Below are 24,255 nucleotides of genomic sequence, written 5' to 3'. Positions count from 1 at the left end.
ACTGACAAAAACGAAACAGACGAACTAAACTTAAACGTTCACGTCAACGTCAACACGTGACGACGCACACCAACGATACTACTGACGCTGGCTGAGATAAACGAAACAGTAGAATGTGGGGAAAGTCCACTTGAAGGGAAGTAAGCCAGGCAGGCGAACAATCATACGACACGCGGGGCTAACAATCATACGGCACTGCGAAGAGACTTTTTAAACACCCCGTAGTTCACAGTGCTGATGGCTGATTATTTAGGCCAAGTGACCCGTAGTTAACAGACTGAGTAACACTCAAGCATTCGTCTCTGATAGACATCCTTTCTAGTTATTATTGAAGCCATCTGACATTCTAATGAGAGGTTTTGGTCCGATACTTCACTAAGTAAATGTTTTTGTTAGAAGAATTGATTAAAGAAAGATTAATAACTTGCTACTTCAGCAAACCATTCCTCCTAACTCCACAAGAGTTACCAATGTTCCGTAACGTAACCCCCTCCAACAAAGATTTTCTCCCTCTCATCTCCGCTACAAAGGTTAATAACAAAGAAAAACTTAACCAACAATATCGTTAAGGTCTCGACTGCGCCACGCAGGGGTAGGGAACGTGTGCCGGGACCAACATACCAACGAAGTTACAGAGTGCAATTGTGAACCGTGCTTGTTGAAGTGTGTACTTGATTACAAAGTATACACATCGCCGCTACGAAGTGTAACTCGTCAATATTCGAAAAGTAAAATATAATAAACAGAGTGATATATAAATATAATATGTAAAATATATGGACGAGTTACAATTCGTAGTTGCAACATCACTATACAATGATTTAAAACCATGTTTACTACGAGCTACTGAGTAGGCTTTTGGAAGAGAACGAGGAGGAGGGATGGGTGGTGCGTGGATGACGCAGGCCTTAAAAGAAATGACTAAAGAAAAGAAGACCGTTTACGAGAAATAGTTAAGCTCTAAAAGGCAGGAAGATGGGGATCACTGAAACACAATTAAGAGTGACGTAAAAGGGATGGTTATGGGAGCTAAATAGGAGTCGTGGGAGACGGAATGTGTCGACGTAGAACATTTAGTTGAATACAAAAGGGCAACAGAAGCCTGGTGATTTATATGTTAAGTGAGAGCCCCTGCTAAAATTAGAAGAGGGGCTAGAATGATTGTCATTTCTGAATGAAATGCACAATTCAAACGTCGTATTACAGGAGATACGGAGGAGTATTGAGAAGAGCAGCTGTGGAAGAGATGGTTCACAATAAAGTTTATCAGTGCCTTAAAAAAAAATTAAATAAAAATAAAAATAAAAAATATGGAAAGGCAGTCAGTTCTGGAGGCATAGTAACGGAATTATTGAAGTACAAACGACCTGAAGTAGAAGCAGCACTATTAACTATTTTTAATGAAGTGATTCAAGGAGATGAAGTACCCCAAGAATGGAAGATATCATATACACTCCTGGAAATTGAAATAAGAACACCGTGAATTCATTGTCCCAGGAAGGGGAAACTTTATTGACACATTCCTGGGGTCAGATACATCACATGATCACACTGACAGAACCACAGGCACATAGACACAGGCAACAGAGCATGCACACTGTCGGCACTAGTACAGTGTATATCCACCTTTCGCAGCAATGGAGGCTGCTATTCTCCCATGGAGACGATCGTAGAGATGCTGGATGTAGTCCTGTGGAACGGCTTGCCATGCCATTTCCACCTGGCGCCTCAGTTGGACCAGCGTTCGTGCTGGACGTGCAGACCGCGTGAGACGACGCTTCATCCAGTCCCAAACATGCTCAATGGGGGACAGATCCGGAGATCTTGCTGGCCAGGGTAGTTGACTTACACCTTCTAGAGCACGTTGGGTGGCACGGGATACATGCGGACGTGCATTGTCCTGTTGGAACAGCAAGTTCCCTTGCCGGTCTAGGAATGGTAGAACGATGGGTTCGATGACGGTTTGGATGTACCGTGCACTATTCAGTGTTCCCTCGACGATCACCAGTGGTGTACGGCCAGTGTAGGAGATCGCTCCCCACACCATGATGCCGGGTGTTGGCCCTGTGTGCCTCGGTCGTATGCAGTCCTGATTGTGGCGCTCACCTGCACGGCGCCAAACACGCATACGACCATCATTGGCACCAAGGCAGAAGCGACTCTCATCGCTGAAGACGACACGTCTCCATTCGTCCCTCCATTCACGCCTGTCGCGACACCACTGGAGGCGGGCTGCACGATGTTGGGGCGTGAGCGGAAGACGGCCTAACGGTGTGCGGGACCGTAGCCCAGCTTCATGGAGACGGTTGCGAATGGTCCTCGCCGACACCCCAGGAGCAACAGTGTCCCTAATTTGCTGGGAAGTGGCGGTGCGGTCCCCTACGGCACTGCGTAGGACCTACGGTCTTGGCGTGCATCCGTGCGTCGCTGCGGTCCGGTCCCAGGTCGACGGGCACGTGCACCTTCCGCCGACCACTGGCGACAACATCGATGTACTGTGGAGACCTCACGACCCACGTATTGAGCAATTCGGCGGTACGTCCACCCGGCCTCCCGCATGCCCACTATACGCCCTCGCTCAAAGTCCGTCAACTGCACATACGGTTCACGTCCACGCTGTCGCGGCATGCTACCAGTGTTAAAGACTGCGATGGAGCTCCGTATGCCACGGCAAACTGGCTGACACCGACGGCGGCGGTGCACAAATGCTGCGCAGCTAGCGCCATTCGACGGCCAACACCGCGGTTCCTGGTGTGTCCGCTGTGCCGTGCGTGTGATTATTGCTTGTACAGCCCTCTCGCAGTGTCCGGAGCAAGTATGGTGGGTCTGACACACCGGTGTCAATGTGTTCTTTTTTCCATTTGCAGGAGTGTATTATCGCCATATATAAGAAAGAGAGCTAGAGAGATCTGACTAATTAAGGGGAACAAGAGTAATGGCTTCTATGTGTAGGTTGTGTAAGGAACGGATTGGAATAGTATGTGCATGTCGTTGTATCTTAGGAACAGTCGGGTTTTACTGCTGGGATAAGCTCTTTTGTGTACGCCAGATCTGTCAGAAAAGGAATGCAAAAAATCGTGATCTCCGTTTGGTGTTTATTGATCTAGAAAAGGCCTATGACTCTGTGCGAAGGATGATGCTATAGACAGCGTTGGGAATTACTGGAGTGGGTGGTACATTACAAGAGTACGTGAAAGGGATGTACCACTAAAGCGGTGCAGTTCCAAAGGTTGCTGGTAAGCTACTGGAAAGTTTTAAAACAATTAAAGGGCTAAGACAAGGATGTTCTGTATTACCACCCCTATTTAAGTTGTATTTGGTTACTGGAACAGACAGTGCAGAAGTTTGGGTGTGGCAACACTACGTCAATGTTTACATTTATTAGTATTTGCCGACTATGAAATACTTATTGTTCTGTACAAGGTTGATGCCATATATCAAATGAGAAAGTTAATGGATGAAAATTCCTGGCAGAGTAATACTGTATGCCGGACCGATACTCGACCTTGGGACTTTTGCCTTTCGTGGGTACGCACCGTAACAATTTTAACAGAAAAGAGGAATGTGTTAAAATAGATAAAATTTGGCTGTAAACGCTGCACCGTAAGAATGACGTCATGGTATGGACTGTGGTGCTCTCTACACTGCTCTGTTTTCGGTGCTCCCTCGAGTTCTTGTTGAAGTTTCCTACTATACCTCTGAAGACGCCTTACGCAGCCGGAGAGAAAGCATTAAGAGAAATTTTTATACATCGATCACGGCTTATTAGCCCGTAAGTTTTAACTGATGAAAACTATCTCGTTTTTTGACGTGGGCGATGTCGGGGTTTGGGTTTTGAGTTTGGCTGAATAGGAAATGTGGAAGTGCTAACGTATGTGCGTGCCTAATAAAAAGAGTGGCCAGTGTGAAATGTAGATATCCCACAAAGTAAGACAAGCAAAGGTAGCTATTAGGCCATTAAATGGTATCTTTTGGGTTCGGCACATATCCAAACGAACAAAGAAAGTAGTGCTTGTGTGGTGTGGTTGAAAGCATTCTGATATTTGGTTCACAGTGTTGGACATTGAACGAGCGACAAAGAGGGAAACCTGAGGCTTTCGAAATGACTGAGAAGGCTGGTAGGAAAAAAGTTGTGACATCCAAGAGCAGACAACTGCTGATAAGTGGAAGCCCCTGCTAAAGTAAAGTAAGTACCATTCGTAGTGAGGTTATGTGTATTTTGTACACTTCTTAATAAACATATTCCAGAACTGCACTTCGTAACTTCGTTGGTATAAACAATAGCGTATAGGAATCTGTCCCATTATTGACCATGTGCCAAGATATACTGACGAAGGCATTCTAACCAAGAACGTTCGTAAACAGAGTCTTTACCATAAGAGACCTGAATATGGATGTTTAGCAACCAAAACTAGTAATTAACTGTAAATAAATGTATTTTTTGCGATCAAGATATATGAAAGATTTTATAAAATTTTTTTAATCGTTTTCGAGCCTAAAAGTGTTTGTGTTTTAGACTATACAGGAGGAAAAAGCAACTACGAGTTACAGAATACATGTAAACTGCATCGTTCAAAATGGATTGGATAAAAATTTTACTGACAAAATATATTTGTACACAGTCCAGTCACATTAATGTGACCACCGCCTATGTTCAGCGTCAAGATGCAGTACCCACTCATAGACGACAACTTAGCAGGACTAACAGTAGAATGCAAGTAAAGCGTGTCGAGGGGACGCTGAAAATAACGCAGTTGTTGTAACAACGCTGAAACAGGGTGAATTACCTGACGCACAAAATGATCTGAATCGCATGATCATGATTGGCTTTCTGGCCAAAGGTGGAAGCATTTCCGAAAATGCTGAATTTATCAACTGTTCGTGTGCCATAGTAGTTTAAGTACACCATACATGGCAAATTGACGCTATCCAAAATCGGAGCTGAGGGGCAACCCTGGTGCACCATGGGCCATAGATGACAGGGGTGAAGGACGGCGGAGGAGATGTGTACAGGCGACTGTCGAGCAACTGTTGAGCAACTGTTGAGCAACTGTTGAGCAACTGACCCAGATGAACCAAGGGGCTACCAGAAGTGTCTCCTCGACGACCATGCAGCGATCATTGCTGTGTATGGGCCTCCGCAGCAGGCGCCTGCATCATGCACACATGCTGACTGCTGTTCATCGGCGATGAAGGCTGGAATTTATACGCCAATACCGCACTATACGTGCGCTGAGTGGTGACAGGTGGCCTTTTATGCTGCATCGGACAGATCGCTGTTGGTGTATACGGCGTGAAACGTCTGAAAGCAAACACTCTGCAACCCGGGGGGGGGGGGGGGGGGGGGGGGGAGCGGCGTTTTTTTGTGGCATTCCCTGCATGATCTTGTAATTCTGGAAGGACAATGGATCAACACAATTATGCATCTATACTTGGGAACAATGTCCATCTTTACATGCAAGTTGTTTTTCCTTGGCACAATGGCAACTACCCACAGGACAATGCAACACGTCATACAGCTCGCAGTGTATGTGTGTGGTTCGAAGAGCTCCAGAAAGAGATTGCCATACCCCCTGTGGCCACCAAACGCCACAGATTTAAACCCAATTGAGAATCTGTGGGGCCATCCCTATAGGGCTGTTCGCTCCACGGATCCTCAGTCGGGAAATCTAAAGCAACTGACCGCGGCACTTAAGTCGGCATCGTTCCAGATCCCTGTCGATACCTTCCAGAACCTCAGAGAATATCTTCCCGCACGTCTCGCGCCGCAAAAGGTGGCTGTTCAGGCTTTGGGACAGATGGTCACATTAATGTGACTGGACGGTGTGTTATGCCTATAGAAGACGGATGAAAGCATGGAACCTATTTTGGCATAAATAAAAGTATACGAAAAGTGACTGGGTGCTGTTTTACTTAAGAAATTCAAGTAAAACACGTGTAATATCAACCTGTAGTGGCATATACAATCATGTGTTTTCGAATTTTCCTAATTTTTCACATTTCACTTTTAGTAGGCGTGCATCCAGAAAAAGTTACTTATAGGATGCCACCCTCTCAAATATTCCACGATGATAAGCAGGCAGTTGATTAAAAGTTGTGCCAACAATTGCCTAGTTCATGAACAGTTGGCAACTAGCAGGCTATCTGCACGCAGGAAAATGTTGATAGCACGACGCTTACTATTAGATTGCTGCATTAGTTTGCAGCGTTTTCCCGTAAGTTTAATAAACACAACAGATTCACATAACAGAGACTTTAGTCATTAACAGTATACTCTCGTGCACTATTTATATGAGGCCACCAACGCTGGAGTAAGTTTTCGATTCCGCGACTACAGAAATCACGTGGTTTTGATGCGAAGAACCCATTGAGCCATGTTCGGAGAGCATTTTCATCCGGAAAGGAAGTTCCTTGAAGGATGTTCGCAAGAGGGCGGGAACGGTGAAAATCTGAGTGCGCAAGATCAGTAGAATAGGAGGGTATGGAATGATTTCCCAAGCCAACTCCTGTACAGTGTCTTTTGTCAGTGTAGCGGGCGGACGTATAGTAGAGTAGCATCACTTCACGGAGTCTTTCTGGTTGTTGGTCTTGGACTGCGTCTCAGCAGTTGACAATACATGTCAGCAACGATGGTTACCCCTATTCCGACAGAAGCATATCATTCTCGTTTGTGGATGCGTGCAGATCTTTGTATGGGAAGTTGTTGTTTTGTTTGGGCTCAGCCTTTCCGTTCTTTTCCGTATGTTAGCATAAGAGCAACATTTCTCATCGCCAGGAACGATAGATGATAGGAATGGTCAGTGTTGTTCACGAGCCAATTGATGACGAGCAAGCATAGATGCACATATGCCCACCCGCTGATTTTTGTGATTTTGGCTTAGAACATGCGGTACCCATACACGCAATATTTGAACTTTCCCAGTTGCATGCAAATTTCGCACGATGGTGAAATAATCACAGTTAATCACATTTGACAGTTCTCGAGTACACTGACGTGGATCATTGTGAATTAATGTGTTTAAACGATCTTCATCAAACCCCGAAGGTCTTCCTGAATGTGGAGAGTCTCTAATGTCAAAACTATCCTCCTTAAAACGAGGAAACAATTTTCTTGCTATGCTCTGTCCAGTGACATTATCCCCACACGCGGCGCAAATATTCCTGGCTGCCTCCGCTGCTGTCACCCCATTATTGAACTCAAACAGAAGAACATGACGGAGATGTGCCGATTTCTCTACTTGGTACTCCATTTTCTGGCGTCCACAGCTCCACTCGCTGTCTCCAGATGACAAAATGACCATGTGTAAACAGCAGCGGTGAACTGTTAATAAAATTGACGATCGATAAATACACTGATAGCACGGTATATTGATAATTTTTACTTATGGACCGTCTGACAGCAACTGAATAAAACAATTTTATTGCCATATGCGTTTCACCTTTATTTTCTACAAGGCATCATAAGTGGCCTGGAATATATACATATATTTGCTATTTAATTTACATTTTTGTCACTGTACCTATAGGTAATAAAGAGTTCTGATGGTTGGTATTTCCTATTAAGTAGTAATGTTTTGAACTGTACTTACAGGTTGCGTCGACAATTTCTTACATATTACGCTCCTATTGCATTTTTGGTGTCGTTCGTCTTCTTATGAATGCCAATTTGAGTTTTTTTCCCCCATTCCCCAGCACTACGAACTGAACGCTTGTTTCAATGCAATGTTTTGGTTTCTGTTGCCGACTGTCAAATGTTTTTGCCAAAGATCGAATGTTACTGCCAAACTTTCAAGTGTAATCATTGGAATATCTGTGATCTGTTCGTGTATGCATTTGTGTGTGCGTTTGTCTGTGTGTGCGTGTGTGTGCGCATGTGTGTGTGTGTGTGTGTGTGTGTGTGTGTGTGTGTGTGTTTGTTTTGGTGTTGTATATATATATAATTCTTTTTTTATCAATATATCGTATTATTACACGCAACTGAGGAAGACAGGACTACAAAAGTTGAAGATGAGACTGATAGCAATCGGAATACCAACACACAAAACAAAAATTCTACGGACTCGTGAACGCAGCAAGGCTCGTGACTGCGCACACCCCGCTCGCTGCCGCACTCCTCCCGCTGCTGGTACTCACGTTGTCGAGCGCCTGCTCGTCGGCGCCGGCGGCGACGAGTCGACCGTACATGGCGCCGCCGTCGCGCAGCGCGGCCGCGTAGTGCAGCGGCTGCCGGCCCTCGTGGTCGGCGCTGCTGACCGCCGTGGGCAGCCGCTCCAGCACGTCGTCCACGATGCGCTCGTGGCCCAGGCCCGCCGCCTGCAAAGCGCACAACAGCTCCGTTCGAGCAACGTAAAGAGCAATTTGGGACGTGAACCTTCCCAGAAAGAGAGATGTTTTTAGTTTGAGCATATGACAAAAGAAGCCGAGTGGCGGTGACCGGTCCCCAGCTGCGCACTACGGGTTGGATAGGTCTGTGCTGGAGTAAGCTGTCGCCAGCACACCGGTCGGCAAAGATGATGCGTGAAGATCGATAAGCAGGCGCTCGATCAAGCGAGCCTATCACGAGAGAGGCCAGAGACACACCGACAAACAACACATCACCAACGCCCTCTTAACTGCATCTACACTACTGGCCATTAAAATTGCTACACCACGAAGATGACGTGATACAGAAGCGAAATTTAACCGACAGGAAGAAGATGCTGTGATATGCAAATGATTAGCTTTTCAGAGCATTCACACAAGTTTGGCGCCGGTGGCGACACCTACAACGTGCTGACATGAGGTAAGTTTCCAACCAATTTCTCATACACAAACAGCAGTTGACCGGAGTTGCCTGGTGAAACGTTGTCGTGATGCCTCGTGTAAGAAGGAGAAATGCGTAGCATCACGTTTCCGACTTTGATAAAGGTCGGATTGTAGCCTATCGCGATTGCGGTTTATCGTATCGCGACATTGCTGTTCGCGTTGGTCGAGATCCAGCGATTGTTAGCAGAATATGGAATAGGTGGGTTCAGGAGGGTAATACGGAACGCCGTGCTGGATCCCAACGGCCTCGTATCACTAGCAGTCAAGATGACAGGCGTCTTATCCGCATGGCTGTAACGGATCGTGCAGCCACGTCTCGATCCCTGAGTCAACAGATGGGGACGTTTGCAAGACAACAACCATCTGCACGCACAGTTCGACGACGTTTGCACCAGCCTTTACTATCAGCTCGGAGGCCATGGCTGCAGTTGCCCTTGATGCAGCATCACAGACAGTAGCGCCTGCGATGGTGTACTCGAAGACGAACCTGGGTGCACGAATGACAAAACGACATTTTTTCGGATGAATCCAGGTTCAGTTTACAGTATCATGATGGTCGCACCTGTGTTTGGCGACATCGCGGTGAACGCACATTGGAAGCATGTAATCGTCATCGCCATACTGGCGTATCACCCGGCGTGATGGTATGGGGTACAATTGGTTACACGTCTCGGCCACCTCTTGTTCGCATCGACGGCACTTTGAACAGTGGGCGTTACATTTTAAATGTGTTACGACCCGTGAATCTACCCTTCATTCGATCCCTGCGAAACCCTACATTTCAGCAGGATAATGCACGACCACATGTTGTAGTTCCTGTACGGGCCTTTCTGGATACAGAAAATGTTCGACTTCTGCCTTGGCCAGCACATTCTCCAGATCTCTCACCAATTGAAAACGTCAGGTCAATGGTGGCCGAGCAACTGGCTTGTCACAATACGCCAGTCACTACTCTTGATGAACTGTGGTATCGTGTTGAAGCTGCAGGGGCAGCTGTACCTGTACACGCCATCCAAGCTCTGTTTGACTCAATGCCTAGGCGTATGACCGTTATTACGGCCAGAGGTGGTTGTTCTGGGTACTGATTTCTCAGGATCTATGCATACTGATTTCTCAGGATCTATGCACCCAAATTGCGTGAAAATGTAATCACATCTCAGTTCTAGTATAATATATTTGTCCAATGAAACCCGTTTACTATCTGCATTTCTTCTTGGTGCAGCAATTTTAATGGCCTGTAGTGTATTTAGACAGCCGCTGCTGACCGAAGGAACTCACTGTCTCTTGATGTCAACACAGTAAAATTCACTGTCCTTGTGTGATATTTGTAAGTGGCAGACAAACTACATTGTCCATGCATTCGAATTTCCTGTCAGTTGTGACCAGTGAGATGCTTGCTTGATTTAGAAAGGCGTGGTGAGCCTAACTGTTCGTACATGGTACGATTAAGCAAAGTTACTGAGTCACCTCTGTGTAACTGAAAGTTCACGCGACGGCCAACAATTCGTAATGAAACAAATAGTTTGTTAGAATGCCCTTGCACAGCACTAGGGCGAGAGTTAAGGACAACCTTAACCTTGCTTTTGTCAGTCCACTCGCGGAGTGGGTGTAGTTCATTGCAGGTTATGATAAATGTGCTGGCGTAAACTGTCACCAGCCCACCGATTGGCAAAGATGAAGCGCGAAGATCGATAAGTAGGTGCTGGATCAAGTGTGCCTATCACGCTGAGGCCAGAGACACACTGACAAGCAACACGCCGCCAACGCGGAAGATCTCACTAACTCACACTCCAGTTTGGCGTCTGTCAATACTATCGCAGAGCGTGTCACAGGCTACAACGGTACATAGCGTCCAGATTACTGGTTACAGCAAGTTTACCGATATTCTCTGCAAGAGGAGTACTAATGATGAGCTTGAACCACAAACATGGACTCTATTCAAGTTAAGTAGCAGCTTCATCTAAGTAAAGAATGGTGTTAATTCATGTATGCATTCATGTTGTAGAAAGAGGATACAGGCCACCCGTAACAACATCCTCACCCCTGCTTCCTTATGGTACAAGGGTACTACAGTTGCTACGAGGATTGTACAGTGCCAACGAGGTTTCTGCAGTGGCGACGAGGACTCTACAAGATCCATTGCCGCTGGAGCGCCCTGGAGAGAAAAGTGAGGAAGGCACTTCATCAGGCCCCTCTGTTGAGGCCCATCAAGCTTGGGTAGCCCTACCAGCAGCTATGCTAAAGCCAGCACAGCCATCAGCTTCAGTCTCTCTCTTTCCAAGCATTTATCCCGACTTGTGGGATCTGATGGTTAATTGGATGCGGCACGTTAATTTTTGGGGTGGCCAGATGCCCTTCCTGTCGCCACCCCATACCCCCCGGGAAGGAATTGGTGTACCCCAACTGTCTGCGCCCTGTGTAATACATAGAATAGTGCAAATGTCTTCAGATGTCTGCGAGTCGTATAACTGAGGTGGAACGTGGAGACCAGTCTGGTATTCACCTAGTGGGAAGTGGAAAACCGCCTAAAAACCACATGTAGGATGGCTGGAACACCGGCCCTCAGCATTAATCCTCTGGGCGGATTCCATCTGGTGCCGGCGCGCCTGCCCGAGTCCAGGAAGCTTGGCTACCCTGGGAGGTCAAGCCATCAGCTTCACTGAGGCGCGCAAAACCTCCCTCCCGGCTTTCAAGGCGTCTACGATAAGCAATATTCCCTGTGAGAGCCAAAACTGTAGAGAGCAAGCACTCACAGAGGTGCATGTTACCGAAATATCACTTTCATGCTTACATACATTAAGAGGAAATTCGTTATAGAAGGATGGGGCGACTGGTAAAAGGCGATTTGGGGGAAGAACGCTTCGCATTTAAATCGCAGTGCAGTCGCACAACATGCGACTTGGCTTTGTATTCCACATTTCTCAACAAAAAATATCAAAATTAAAAGAGATGTTCATTATTATTTAATTATTTTTGATGCACTGTAGATGCAATATAATTTTTAAATAATACCTTTGCTGGCATATGGTCATATGCAGACAGTTTCATAGATTGTAGCACCCAGGTTGCTTCGTAATCGTTCAGTTTCATAATCGAAAAAATGTCCTTCACAAGCATATGTTGCTAAAAATATTGTAGCGCTCTTGTAACTTATACCTGATGAAAGCAATGTAGACGTCCTGGGAAGTTTTAACCTTAAAAGGATTTTTCTTCAAAACAGGACCTTGCAGACCAATCAGTTACAGTTTCATAGCGGCGCTTTCAGCTGAAACGGCAGACGGTCTCAGTAAAAGCTAAAAAACAGATGTAAGATTGGCACTGTTCTCAAAAAATTTAGGAAATTATCCTTGTAAGTCTTTCAAGGCCAGAATGAATTCTTCAAACCTCACGTTTTCTTTTACGCCAGTGAGTTAGGGAACTGGGTTGTGTGTCAAAATGTGCCCCTTCTACAACGCGAGTTTCATTTTAACGTACATCCCCATGAAATCAGAAAGAAGTTGTTTCAAAAAAATGTTCAAATGTGTGTGAAATCTTATGGGACTTAACTGCTAAGGTCATCAGTCCCTAAGGTTACACACTACTTAACCTAAATTATCCTAAGGACAAACACACACACCCATACCCGAGGGAGGACTCGAACCTGCGCCGGGATAAAGAAGTTGTTTGTCGTCTTGTAATGTATTACTGTGGGCAGTATGTAGTCAAGTTCGCTTAAAATGCGAGGTCTGCAGTCCATTGCGGGTTTTCTAATTTTCGTTCCTGCACCTCTTTTTCCTTCAGAAATCCAACAATGGCAAATTTTAAATCGAAAATCGTTCCACATAAGCACCTTGACTTAACCGACGTACTTCTCCGTATATATAAAGTCTCCATACCCTTCGTTCAGTTGCATCGAAAACTGTTGCAATTGACAGTGGAATAATGCGCGGAACTTCGTAAATTTTACTATTCGTACTACCAATTTCTTCACTTGCCCCATGCCTGCAAATTTAGCGCACATTGTTAATGTACAGAGCAATGAATCCAGTCTGTGGATCGTTTTAAATTTTTGCTGTTTCATTCTCAACTAAATCTTTAAATTCTTTCTTCAAGGTATTCTAACGTCGTTTCACAGCTCATTTGCACTACCCGTCGCTTAGGCGAGTGAATAATGTATATTGAGACTTCTCGTATCTATTTTGTCATTACCATTCATTTTTAAAGGCATCTGACGATACGATATGGACCTTCACATTCACGATGAAACACTGAAATTGCATCGGTATTGAATATAAAAGTCACAATGCCGACTTATATCCATGGGGAGTAACGCTTTAAACTGTCTGTGTTGGAACCCATCCTGCGAGACCAGTATTAGATTCCGATGCAGCTCGGGATGTTTACTGTAAGCAATGGACCTTCACATTGACAATGAAACACAGAAATTGCATCGGGGTTGAATACAAAAGGCACAATGACAACTTATGTCCAGGAGAGTACCGACTCAAACAGTAGGTGTTTGAAACGTTCCTGGGAAACCAGTATTAGATTCCGATACACCGTTGAAGGTTTACTGTAACACTTGGACCTTTACATTGACGGTGAAACACAGAAATTGCATCGGGATTGAATATAAAAAGCACTATGCCGACTTCTGTCCAGGGGAGTAACGCTTCATACAGTCTGTGTTTGAAACTTTCCTGGGAGACCAGTATCAGATTCCGATGCACCACGGAGTGCGAGTGAATAATATATATTGAGACTTCTCATATCTATTTTGTCATTACCATTCATTTTTAAAGGCTTGTGACGATAAACCGCTAGGCTGCCTCTTTTTGTGCAACGATGCACTGGACATATGAACGTCCTTCATACCACGTGAAAATAGCGAACACCACGATTTTGCCGAAATGAAGAAAGTTGTGCTGACAGAAAAATACAGCACTGCTATACTAAATGAAATGTCGCGATTTTCCGACTACGGTCTTGGCCCCCCACCCAACCTACACACCCCGCAGGTGTGGAGTCTGCCACGCCTTGGCCGATCCCGTTGTAGAAAATAGATTTAGTAAAGCATCTACAGATTTAGATAAGGCTTTTCACAATGCTGATCGACTACACTCTTTGAAATTTTGAAGGTAACACAAATCAAATACGGTGAGAAAAGGGTATCTACAACTTGTAGAGACACCAGACAACAGTTATAAGAGTCCAAGAGCATGAAAAGAAGCAGTAGTTGAGAAGCTATAGTTTGCACGATAAACAAGCAGTAAAGGAAACCAAGGAGAAATATGGAATTGGAATTAACGCTCAGTGAGAAGAAATTAAAAAAAACAAGAAACAAAAACTGAAAGTTTGCCGATGACACTGTAATTCTGTCAGAGAGGGTAAAAAAGCTGGCAGAACAATTAGCGTCGACAATAATGAGTGCTCAGGGAATTAAATTAGAAAATGAGACACTAAAAATAGCAGATGCGTCACCGCCCTGCTAACCGGTTCCTCGGTTTAGATAATTAAAAACAGGCTATTCTATAGCAAAGACGCATAGAAACTTTATAAGATCGTAATGCTTGGAACCAAATCAGGGCTTTATGGAGAGGGAAAGTAAGACATGAACCCTTATAAACCACGAGAGGAGAAAACTGGAAGTACCTGAAAAGTGATGCTTTCGAACAATGATAACAATTAAGTGGACAGGTAAAGCATGAAATAAAGACATGGAAAAAATAATAGTTGAGGTGAGAAGTCTGTGAAGACAGCACAGGTTACTTGGATATCTGCTACGGTATCCAGAAATAGTTGGCTTACCGCTGGGAGGAGTAGAAGAGGAAAAAAATAGTAAGGGCAGACACACACTGGAATATGTGAAACATACTGTACAGGTTGTTGGATGGAAGGAAACCAGACACTACTCGAAAGACTGGTGACAAAAAGAAATCCAGAGAATGGCCAAACAAAACTACCCCATAACTCTATACGGTATGTCGATCGCTTTGAAGTAAACCATGTTACAAAACAATGTAATCAAGAAAACAATTAGTTTCATCTGCATCTTGGAACCCTCGTCTGCGTTTTGCTCCGCTGACTACGGCGGAAAACCTTCCTTGCGGTTTTCCGAGGAACCGGCCATGAAATAATGGTGACTCCATAAGTTCCATCAAGCCTACCCTAGACCACATAAAATGTAAAAATAACCAAATGATTTGCTTCTTTTGCCTAAGCGTGTAATATTCATACTTTTTTACCTGATACTGTATGTTAGTGGTACTGGGTTGGGTATACAATTGGTCCCTAGCCCATGATCTATCCAAAACACATGGATCGATTCTGTTCTGTTGGTCTTACGGTCGTTAGGCAAAAATTTCGGCACCCATCGAGGACACAAACTGCGATATTCTAATCTCTCAGTTACCATGACGTCGCACAAACTTTTTTGTGGCAGTTGAGATAACCGATCTGATATTTACGTAATTATGATTCACTGAGTGTCTCTAGGCGTCTCGCGCACGTTTTGCACAGGTTCATCAGTGGCTGTAGGCCGCCGTGGTCTGCTTTTCCAATCGAGAACAAGATACGGCTTTTCTGGAGCGTGCAGCTTGATTGCATCACAGCACTATCACTACTGTCATTCTCAGCCTAAATCCCACAAATTTGATGATGAATATTGGCAGGTACCCTTGTTTACTTACTTTTCGTGAAGTTTTAAAAAAGTTATGTGGTTATTATTATTATTATTATTATTATTATTTGTTTGTTCGCAGATGTATATTGTACAGTCGTGGTAGACACCGAAACCTCCGCGCCGCAGTACCGTAGAAACGTTATGAGAGCAGTCAAATAAATAAATGTTTGTTTTGAAATGAGCAAAGTAACTACCCGGAAGGTGCGGGTCGAGTCGCTAGGCATTGATGGAGTTGCGGTAATGACTAAAGCACTTAAGACGTCCCTTTGTTTCGGCACTTACAAATCAATAAGGGGAAACATTTGGGGAAGCGAGGTGACCTGAACGACGTTGCTACGAGTCATGACAAATTCAGCCCGGTGTGTAGCTTGTCCACAACGCCGTTTAAGACAAGTAGCTGAACTCGCTTCGTATACAGTTTAGAGTGGAGACGGCAGAGTCCGTATTTCCGAGACGGATAGAGAAAGGTTCTACAGAGAGCCGTTTGTGAAAACCGAATGCTGCCTAGACTTTGTATTAGAATTATGATTACGACATTAATATTTGCCCAACACGTTCTGAGAACAGTTGCAGAAAGCACCGACAAGCTTTGCGTTGCTAATTTGAGATTAATAAATGCGCTCATCGCCATCTCTTCCGTAAGACTTCTGTACTATGACGCTGGTTTTATAGTCGTATTCTAAAGGAAATTACTTTAACTTTTAACGCTCGCCGTCGGTTATATCACATATTTTATCAAACATAATTGAAAATTTGTTAGACAAGACTGACATTCCGTACGGAAGCTGCAATCGCTATGCATGCGACAGCATGCGTACCTAATATGTTCCAAAACGACGCGTATAAAAGCGCGGTTTTCCGGTGCTCGTACCTTGGATACTATTGGTTATAGAAAGGAAGGGCCAACTGTTTTGGATAGACCTAGAGCTAGGGACCATTTTTATACCCAACAGAAGGATCTTAGTATCACTAACATACAGTACCGGGTTAAGGTATCAATATTACGCGCTTCCTCCTGCTAAAGCAAAAGAACCAAATCGGTTGGTTCTTTTTACATTTGATGTGGTCTACGGTAGGCTTGATTGGACTTACGGAGTCACCATTATTTCATGGGTGGTTCCTCGGAAAGGCGCAAAAAAGGTTTTCCGACGTAACCAGCGGACCAAAACGCAGCCGAGGGTTCCAAGACGGCTACACACAGCAAATGGCTGAAATTTTTACGATGTATTAGAAAGATCTCGTTCTCGAACGACACTGAAAATTTTCTTCATATCAACCAACAGCCTTGCCGCAGTTGTATCGCCGATTCTCGTAAGACTACCGAAGTTAAGCTTTGTCGGACTTGGCTGGCACTTGGATGTATTCCGCTCAGAGTCTACCGAGCGCTGTTGCCAAGCGAGGTGCACTCAGCCCTTGTGAGGCCAACAGAGGAGCTGCTTGACTTGAGGAGTAGGGACTTCAGTCACGAAAGCTGACAACGGCCGGGAGAGCAGTGTGCTGCCCACATGCGCTTCCATATCCGCATCCAGTGACATCCATCGGCTGAAGATGACACGGTGGCCAGGCGGTACTGTAGGGCCTTCCGAGGCCTGTTCGGACAGAGTTAGTTTTTATCCGTCTCTGAGATACAGAGGTTCAAAGATAACCTACTTGTATACGTAAAATACGCACGTAACATCCGGTGTGACGCGAAAACGTACTTTATAAGGTTACGTAGCACGGGGAAATATGCCGAATAGTGTCTCCATTATCATGTTGGCACTTCATGTTGTAGTTCTGAAGCACGTGCAATTTTTTTGCACTGAATATCCAATCTGAGCACTAAAATTAGTTTTGTGTTATTTCAATTACACATAAAGAAATTTTCTAAATTTTTCTGACCAATATATTTCTTTCCATAGGAGTTACATACCCCAAGGCAGCATGGAGAATAAGCGAACCAGCGGGAAAATACTCCTATCGGAGCGCAAAAAATGCGAATACGTTCCTGTTTATTTAAAAGACTCTGACTGAAATGTGGGGTACCAGATGCCTCATTCTACTTTCCTCTGCACCTTTAAAAATTTTCGCCAAATTTTGGCATGTGCAAATATTAGCGCTTTTTTTAAATACTGGAAGATCGTGTTATAGAAAGAGTGAAGGGGACAATAGGAGTATGAGAAAAAGAGAGAGAGACACAGTGGCAGTGGGACATAACTGACGGTGACACAAAAGTGCCAAAACAGGAGTCAAGAAGACAGTGCTATGCGGTTGGGTGGGGGGGAGGGGGCGGGGGGAGAGGAGGAATAAAGAGAAATAGAAAGTGGAAATATGTGAGAGCCAGTTACAATGAGACACAAAGAATATGACAATAACAACCAGGAAGAGAGAGATAGTGACAGTGAGAAGAAATAGATCTGTGGGAAGCAAGGAATGAGATATTAGCAGAATGAGAGAGTTAGATGGAGACAGTGACAGAGTGAAGGTCTGTGCAGAGTGAAGGTATGTGCAACTTAACAGCGATGGACAAGCGAGTGTGAATTAGTTGCAGTTAGGAAGCTAGTGGGAGTTTAGTCGAGTTGCATGTTAAAAAAAAATAATAATAAAAACGCGAATACGTTTACATGGCAAAATTTTTGGGAACGTTTAAAGATGCTAGAAACGTGGAATGACGTAGTTAGTACCCACTTTCCAGTCAGAGTTTTTTTAAATAAACAGGAGCAAATTCGCATTTTTTGGTGCTCCGATAGGAGCATTTTTCCGCTGGTCTTTTTATAATCGCATTTGTTACTCGTAGAATACGGACATTTTCGGGAAACCTTTTTTATGTTGACAAATGTCAGTGTAGCTGAAATGGCTACTTTACGCGAGTATATTATGCACAACGTGTTATATTCGTCCTTTAAAAAATATGTTGCCTAAATTTAAACAATATGTTTTGCTATGAACAGCCGTACTGGTGACGTTATGAAGACATAAGCTATGAATTGCGGATGCTAATTTTCTTTGGTTCCACCACTTTTAGATTAAAGCGCTCTCCAGACTCAGCACCTGAATTTTGAGTTCTCTTTGAACTGCTGTAGCAATCAAGCAACCAGTAAATGTGTTTTCGAGTAATTGATACATTTCCTACGAATGCTGTGCCTATGTGGATAGGCTATGTAACGTATGTGTGTAGTTTCATCTACATTTACATGGATACTGTGCAAATCATATTCAAGTGCCTGGCAGAAGGGTCGTGGAACCACCTTCACAATAATTTTCTATTATTCCAACATCGAAAAGCGCGCGGAAAAAACGAACACCTATATCTTTCCGTTGGAGCTCTGATTTTTCTTATTTTATTTTGATGATCGTTTCTCCCTATGTAGGTCGGTGTCAACAAAATATTGACGCATTCTGAAGAGAAAGTTGGTGACTGGAAATTCGTGATAAGTTTCCGCCGCAACGAAAGACGCCCCTGTCTTAATGATGTCCACTTCAAGTCCTGTATCATGTCAGTGACGCTGTATCCCCTATTTCTCGATAATACAAAACGTGCTGTTCTTCTCTTAACTTTCTCGGTGTGATTCGCTAATGCTATTTGGTAAGGATCCCATACTGCGCAAAACGAAGTCTTTGGTTCGCCTTCCCCAAAACATTTTATATGTGTTCTTTCTAATTTAAGTTGTTCTTAATTGTAATTCCTTAATCGGGAAGGTAGGTTAGAAAATTTAAAAAGGGAAATGGATAGGTTAAAGTTAGATATAGTGGGAATTAGTGAAGCTCGGTGGCAGGAGGAACAAGACTTTTAGTCAGGTGAATACAGGGTTATAAATACAAAAGCAAATTGGGGTAATGCAGGTGTAGGTTTAATAATGAATAAAAAAATAGGAGTGCGGGTGAGCTACTACAAACAGCATAGTGAACGCATTATTGTGGCCAAGATAGACACAAAGCCCACGCCTACTACAGTAGTACAAGTTTATATGGCAACTAGCTCTGCAGATGACGAAGAAACTGATGAAATATATGATGAGATAAAAGAAATTATTCAGGTAGTGAAGGGAGACGAAAATTTAATAGTTATGGGTGACTGGAATTTGTCAGTAGAAAAAGGGAGAGAAGGAAACATAGTAGGTGAATATGGATTGGGGCTAAGAAATGAAAAAGGAAGCCGTCTGGTAGAATTTTGCGCAGAGCATAACTTAATCATAGGTAACACTTGGTTCAAGAATCATGAAAGAAGGTTGTATACATGGAAGAACCCTGGAGATACTAGAAGGTATCAGATAGATTATATAATGGTAAGACAGAGATTTAGGAACCAGGTTTTAAATTGTAAGACATTTCCAGGGGCAGATGTGGACTCTGACCACAACCTATTGGTTATGAACTGTAGATTAAAACTGAAGAAACTACAAAAAGGTGGGAATTTAAGGAGATGGGACCTGGATAAACTGAAAGAACCAGAGGTTGTACAGAGTTTCAGGGAGAGCATAAGGGAACAATTGACAGGAATGGGGGAAAGAAATACAGTAGAAGAAGAATGGGTAGCTTTGAGGGATGAAGTAGTAGTGAAGGCAGCAGATGATCAAGTAGGTAAGAAGACGAGGACTAGTAGAAACCCTTGGATAACAGAAGAAATATTGAATTTAATTGATGAAAGGAGAAAATATAAAAATGCAGTAAATGAAGCAGGCAAAAAGGAATACAAACGTCTCAAAAATGAGATCGACAGGAAGTGCAAAATGGCTAAGCAGGGATGGCTAGAGGACAAATATAAGGATGTAGAGGCTTATCTCACTAGGGGTAAGATAGATACTGCATACAGGAAAATTAAAGAGACCTTTGGAGAAAAGAGAACCACTTGCATGAATATCAAGAGCTCAGATGGAAATTTAGTTCTAACCAAAGAAGGGAAAAAGGTGGAAGCAGTATATAGAGGGTCTATACAAGGGCGACGTACTTGAGGACAATACTATGGAAATGGAAGAGGATGTAGATGAAGATGAAATGGGAGATAAGATACTGCGTAAAGAGTTTGACAGAGCACTGAAAGGCCTGAGTCGAAACAAGGCCCCTGGAGTAGACAACATTCCATTAGAACTACTGACAGCCTTGGGAGAGCCAGTCCTGACAAAACTCTACCATCTGGTGAGCAAAATGTATGAGACAGGCGAAATACCCTCAGACTTCAAGAAGAATATAATAATTCCAATCCCAAAGAAAGCAGGTGTTGACAGATGTGAAAATTACCAAACTATCAGCTTAATAAGTCACAGCTGCAAAACACTAACGCGAATTCTTTACAGACGAATGGAAAAAATGGTAGAAGCCGACCGACCTCGGGGAAGATCGGTTTGGATTCCGCAGCAATGTTGGAACACGTGAGGCAATACTGACCCTACGACTTATCTTAGAAGAAAGATTAAGGAAAGGAAAACTTACGTTTCTAGCTTTTGTAGACTTGGAGAAAGCTTTTGACAATGTTGACTGGAATACTCTCTTTCAAATTCTGAAGGTGGCCGGGGTAACATACAGGGAGCGAAAGGCTATTTACAATTTGTACAGAAACCAGATGGCAGTTATTAGGGTTGAGGGGCATGAAAGGGAAGCAGTGGTTGGGAAGGGAGTGAGACAGGGTTGTAGCCTTTCCCCGATGTTATTCAATCTGCATATTGAGCAAGAAATAAAGGAAACAAAAGAAAAGTTCGGAGTAGGTATTACAATCCATGGAGAAGAAATAAAAACTTTGAGGTTCGCCGATGACATTGTAATTGTGTCAGAGACAGCAAAGGACTTGGAAGAGCAGTTGAACGGAATGGACAGTGTCTTGAAAGGAGGGTATAAGATGAACATCAACAAAAGCAAAACGAGGATAATGGAATGTAGTCGAATTAAGTCGGGTGATGCTGAGGGAATTAGATTAGGAAATGAGACACTTAAAGTAGTAAAGGAGTTTTGCTATTCGGGGAGCAAAATAACTGATGATGGTCGAAGTAGAGAGGATATAAAATGTAGACTGGCAATGGCAAGGAAAGCGTTTCTGAAGAAGAAAAATTTGTTAACATCGAGTATAGATTTAAATGTCAGCAAGTCGTTTCTGAAAGTGTTTTATGGAGCGTAGCCATGTATGGAAGTGAAACGTGGACGATAAATAGTTTAGACAAGAAGAGAATAGAAGCTTTCTAAATGTGGTGCTACAGAAGAATGCTGAAAATTAGATGGGTAGATCACATAACTAATGAGGAGGTATTGAATAGAATTGGGGAGAAGGGGAGCTTGTGGCACAACTTGACTAGAAGAAGGGATCGGTTGGTAGGACATGTTCTGAGACATCGAGGGATCACCAATTTAGAATTGGAGGGCAGCGTGGAGGGTAAAAATCGTAGAGGGAGACCAAGAGATGAATACACTAAGCAGGTTCAGAAGGATGTAGGCTGCAGTACGTACTGGGAGATGAAGCAGCTTGCACAGGGTAGAGTAGCATGGAGAGCTGCATCAAACCAGTCTCAGGACTGAAGGCCACAACAACGACAACAAGTATTTAGTTGAATTTACGGCCTTTAGATTTGACTGATTTATCGCGTAACTTAAGTTTAATGGATCGCTTTTAGCACTTATGTGGATGACCTGAGACTTTTTATTATTTAGAGTCAATTGCCAATTTTCTCACCACACAGATACCTTTTCTAAATCGTTTTACAATATGTTTTGATTTTCTGATGACTTTTCTAGTCGGTAAATGACAATATCATCTGCAAACAACCTAGGACGGGTGCTCAGATTGTCTAACAAATCGTTTGTATAGATAAGGAACAGCAAAGGGCTTATAAAGCCATTGCAAATGCTAAATACTCGTACATAAATAACCTGTGTAACGTCCAAAATATTGAATGCAAGCATGCAAACGTACATGCATTGTGTTGTACAGGTGGCAGATATCGCTTTGTGGAATGGAGTTCCATGCTTGTTGCACTTGGTCGGTCAATATAGTGTCGGTTAACGCTGTTTGTGGATGACTGTACATTAATTATTTCTCGGTGTTGGGATTTTTTTCGTCAGTGCATCACTATGTGGAAAGAGAGCTATGCACTGCGATAGCTGTTACTTTTCGGTTTCGCAAGTACACCTGCGTCCAGATAAGAACGGATAACTTTCTTTTTCTATACATGGACTACAATTTGGACTTCCTATGTCCCAGTATTAGGCCACCTGGTAATTAACTGAAAATAACATGACACTGTACGTAATGTTCTGGAGCGCAAACAACGCCCCCTAATCCTTGGAATAGAGAATGAGAAAGTATCAAAGAAAGAAAAGAAGGATTAGAATTTTTATTTATATTTAGTTAGTCACGGTTTCTTTTTGTAATATAAATTTAAATTCCTTTTACTTCTTATCGAAAAGCACTGTATGAACAGTGCGTTAATGTGATATACATTATTTGTGATATACGGTTTCCTGCTGATTTGGAAATTTGGAAATTTGTGGTAAGGTGTTATGGGACCAAACTGCTGAGGTCATCGATCCCTAAGCTTACACACTGTTTAATCCAACTTAAACTAACTTACGCTAAGGACGACACACACACACATGCCAGAGGGAGGACACGAACCTCCGACGTGGGGAGCCGCGCGGATCCTACAGATTTCCAAAGAAATTCAGCTACAACATAAAATACGAATCAGTGCTTCTAAAACTTGGTGATAAGTTTGTCATGGTTGCCAGATGCCACTTGAATACTATGGGGTAGAAGTCTTAAGAACAGATATTTTATTCATCTGTTCTTTTATCACAAAAAATAAAACCCTCTTAGTTAATATATTAAATCCAGTAGTTTTAGAGAAACAAAACTCCAGTTATAAAAGTCGAAGGGCAATAAAGAGAGGCAGTAATTCAGAAAGAAGTTGGGCAGGGTTGTAGGATATCCCCCACGTTATTCAGTCACTACACTGAACAAACAGGAAAGGAAACTAACAAGCAATTTTGAAAGAGAACTGTAATACAAAGAAAGAACAATAGTAACATAGCCGATCACACTGTAATCCTTTGGAAATGGCAAAGGACTTGGAAGTTGAGTGAACGGAGTCTTGAAAGAGGTGAACATCGCCAAAAGCAAAACAGTGGTGATGGAATGCTGTCGAATTAAATAGATGACGTTGAGGACATTACATAACGTACAAAGACACTAAAAGTAACGTACGAGTTTTGCCACTTGGGCAGAATTATAAGTAACGATGGCTGAACTAGAAAGGATATAAAGTGAAGCAAGTATTTGGGAATCCACTTGGACGATAAGTTTTACTATCACACGCACGTCTCTCTTATACAACAGAAAGCAGCCAAAGTTATGCACAAATTGGCACGACTGGGCACCACTGGCTCAAAATCCCACTGTAATTGCTTAGACCCTATCATGATGGAACCCTAACAGAAATCATAGGGTTTGCAGCCAGCATTTGGGCATTAAATTGCGGTACAATCGATATAGTCAGGGTAACTCAGCTCAACGGCTCAGCTAAAATATTCCCAGAACCGTTTAAGATAGCTTACTTATGTTTTCGCCCAGATTAATTGCGAGGAAGTCTTCACTAAACATGCATGCTGCTGATGCTCGCAGGAGCATTTGGGACAACACCGGTGGAAGCATTTTTACGTCTGTACCCAATAGATATTGTTGCCAGATGTAGATGTTCTTTTACTGACTTCGCGAAGGGCATCTTCCCAGAGTGAGAGAAATTACGGGTTAGGAAATAGTAACAGAACTAGAGACGAATATATGGAAAGCGCAGCGAGTGGCAAAGAGATTGGGACAGTATCACAAC

General features: G+C 43.4%; 1 protein-coding gene across 1 annotated transcript in view; it reads right to left on the bottom strand.

Annotated features, from left to right (window-relative positions):
• LOC124606083 overlaps positions 1–24,255 on the bottom strand; it is a 375,104-nt gene that overhangs the window by 246,200 nt on the left and 104,649 nt on the right. Inside the window, exon 4 of the mRNA XM_047138048.1 lies at positions 8,134–8,313. Within this exon, the coding sequence (XP_046994004.1) occupies positions 8,134–8,313 (180 nt within the window). The remainder of the gene's footprint in view (positions 1–8,133; positions 8,314–24,255) is intronic.

Source organism: Schistocerca americana, chromosome 3, assembly GCF_021461395.2.
Source record: "Schistocerca americana isolate TAMUIC-IGC-003095 chromosome 3, iqSchAmer2.1, whole genome shotgun sequence".
Classification (NCBI taxonomy): domain Eukaryota; kingdom Metazoa; phylum Arthropoda; class Insecta; order Orthoptera; family Acrididae; genus Schistocerca; species Schistocerca americana.
Note: the sequence above shows the minus strand (reverse complement) of the source record. Positions and strands in the feature narration are given on the sequence as shown.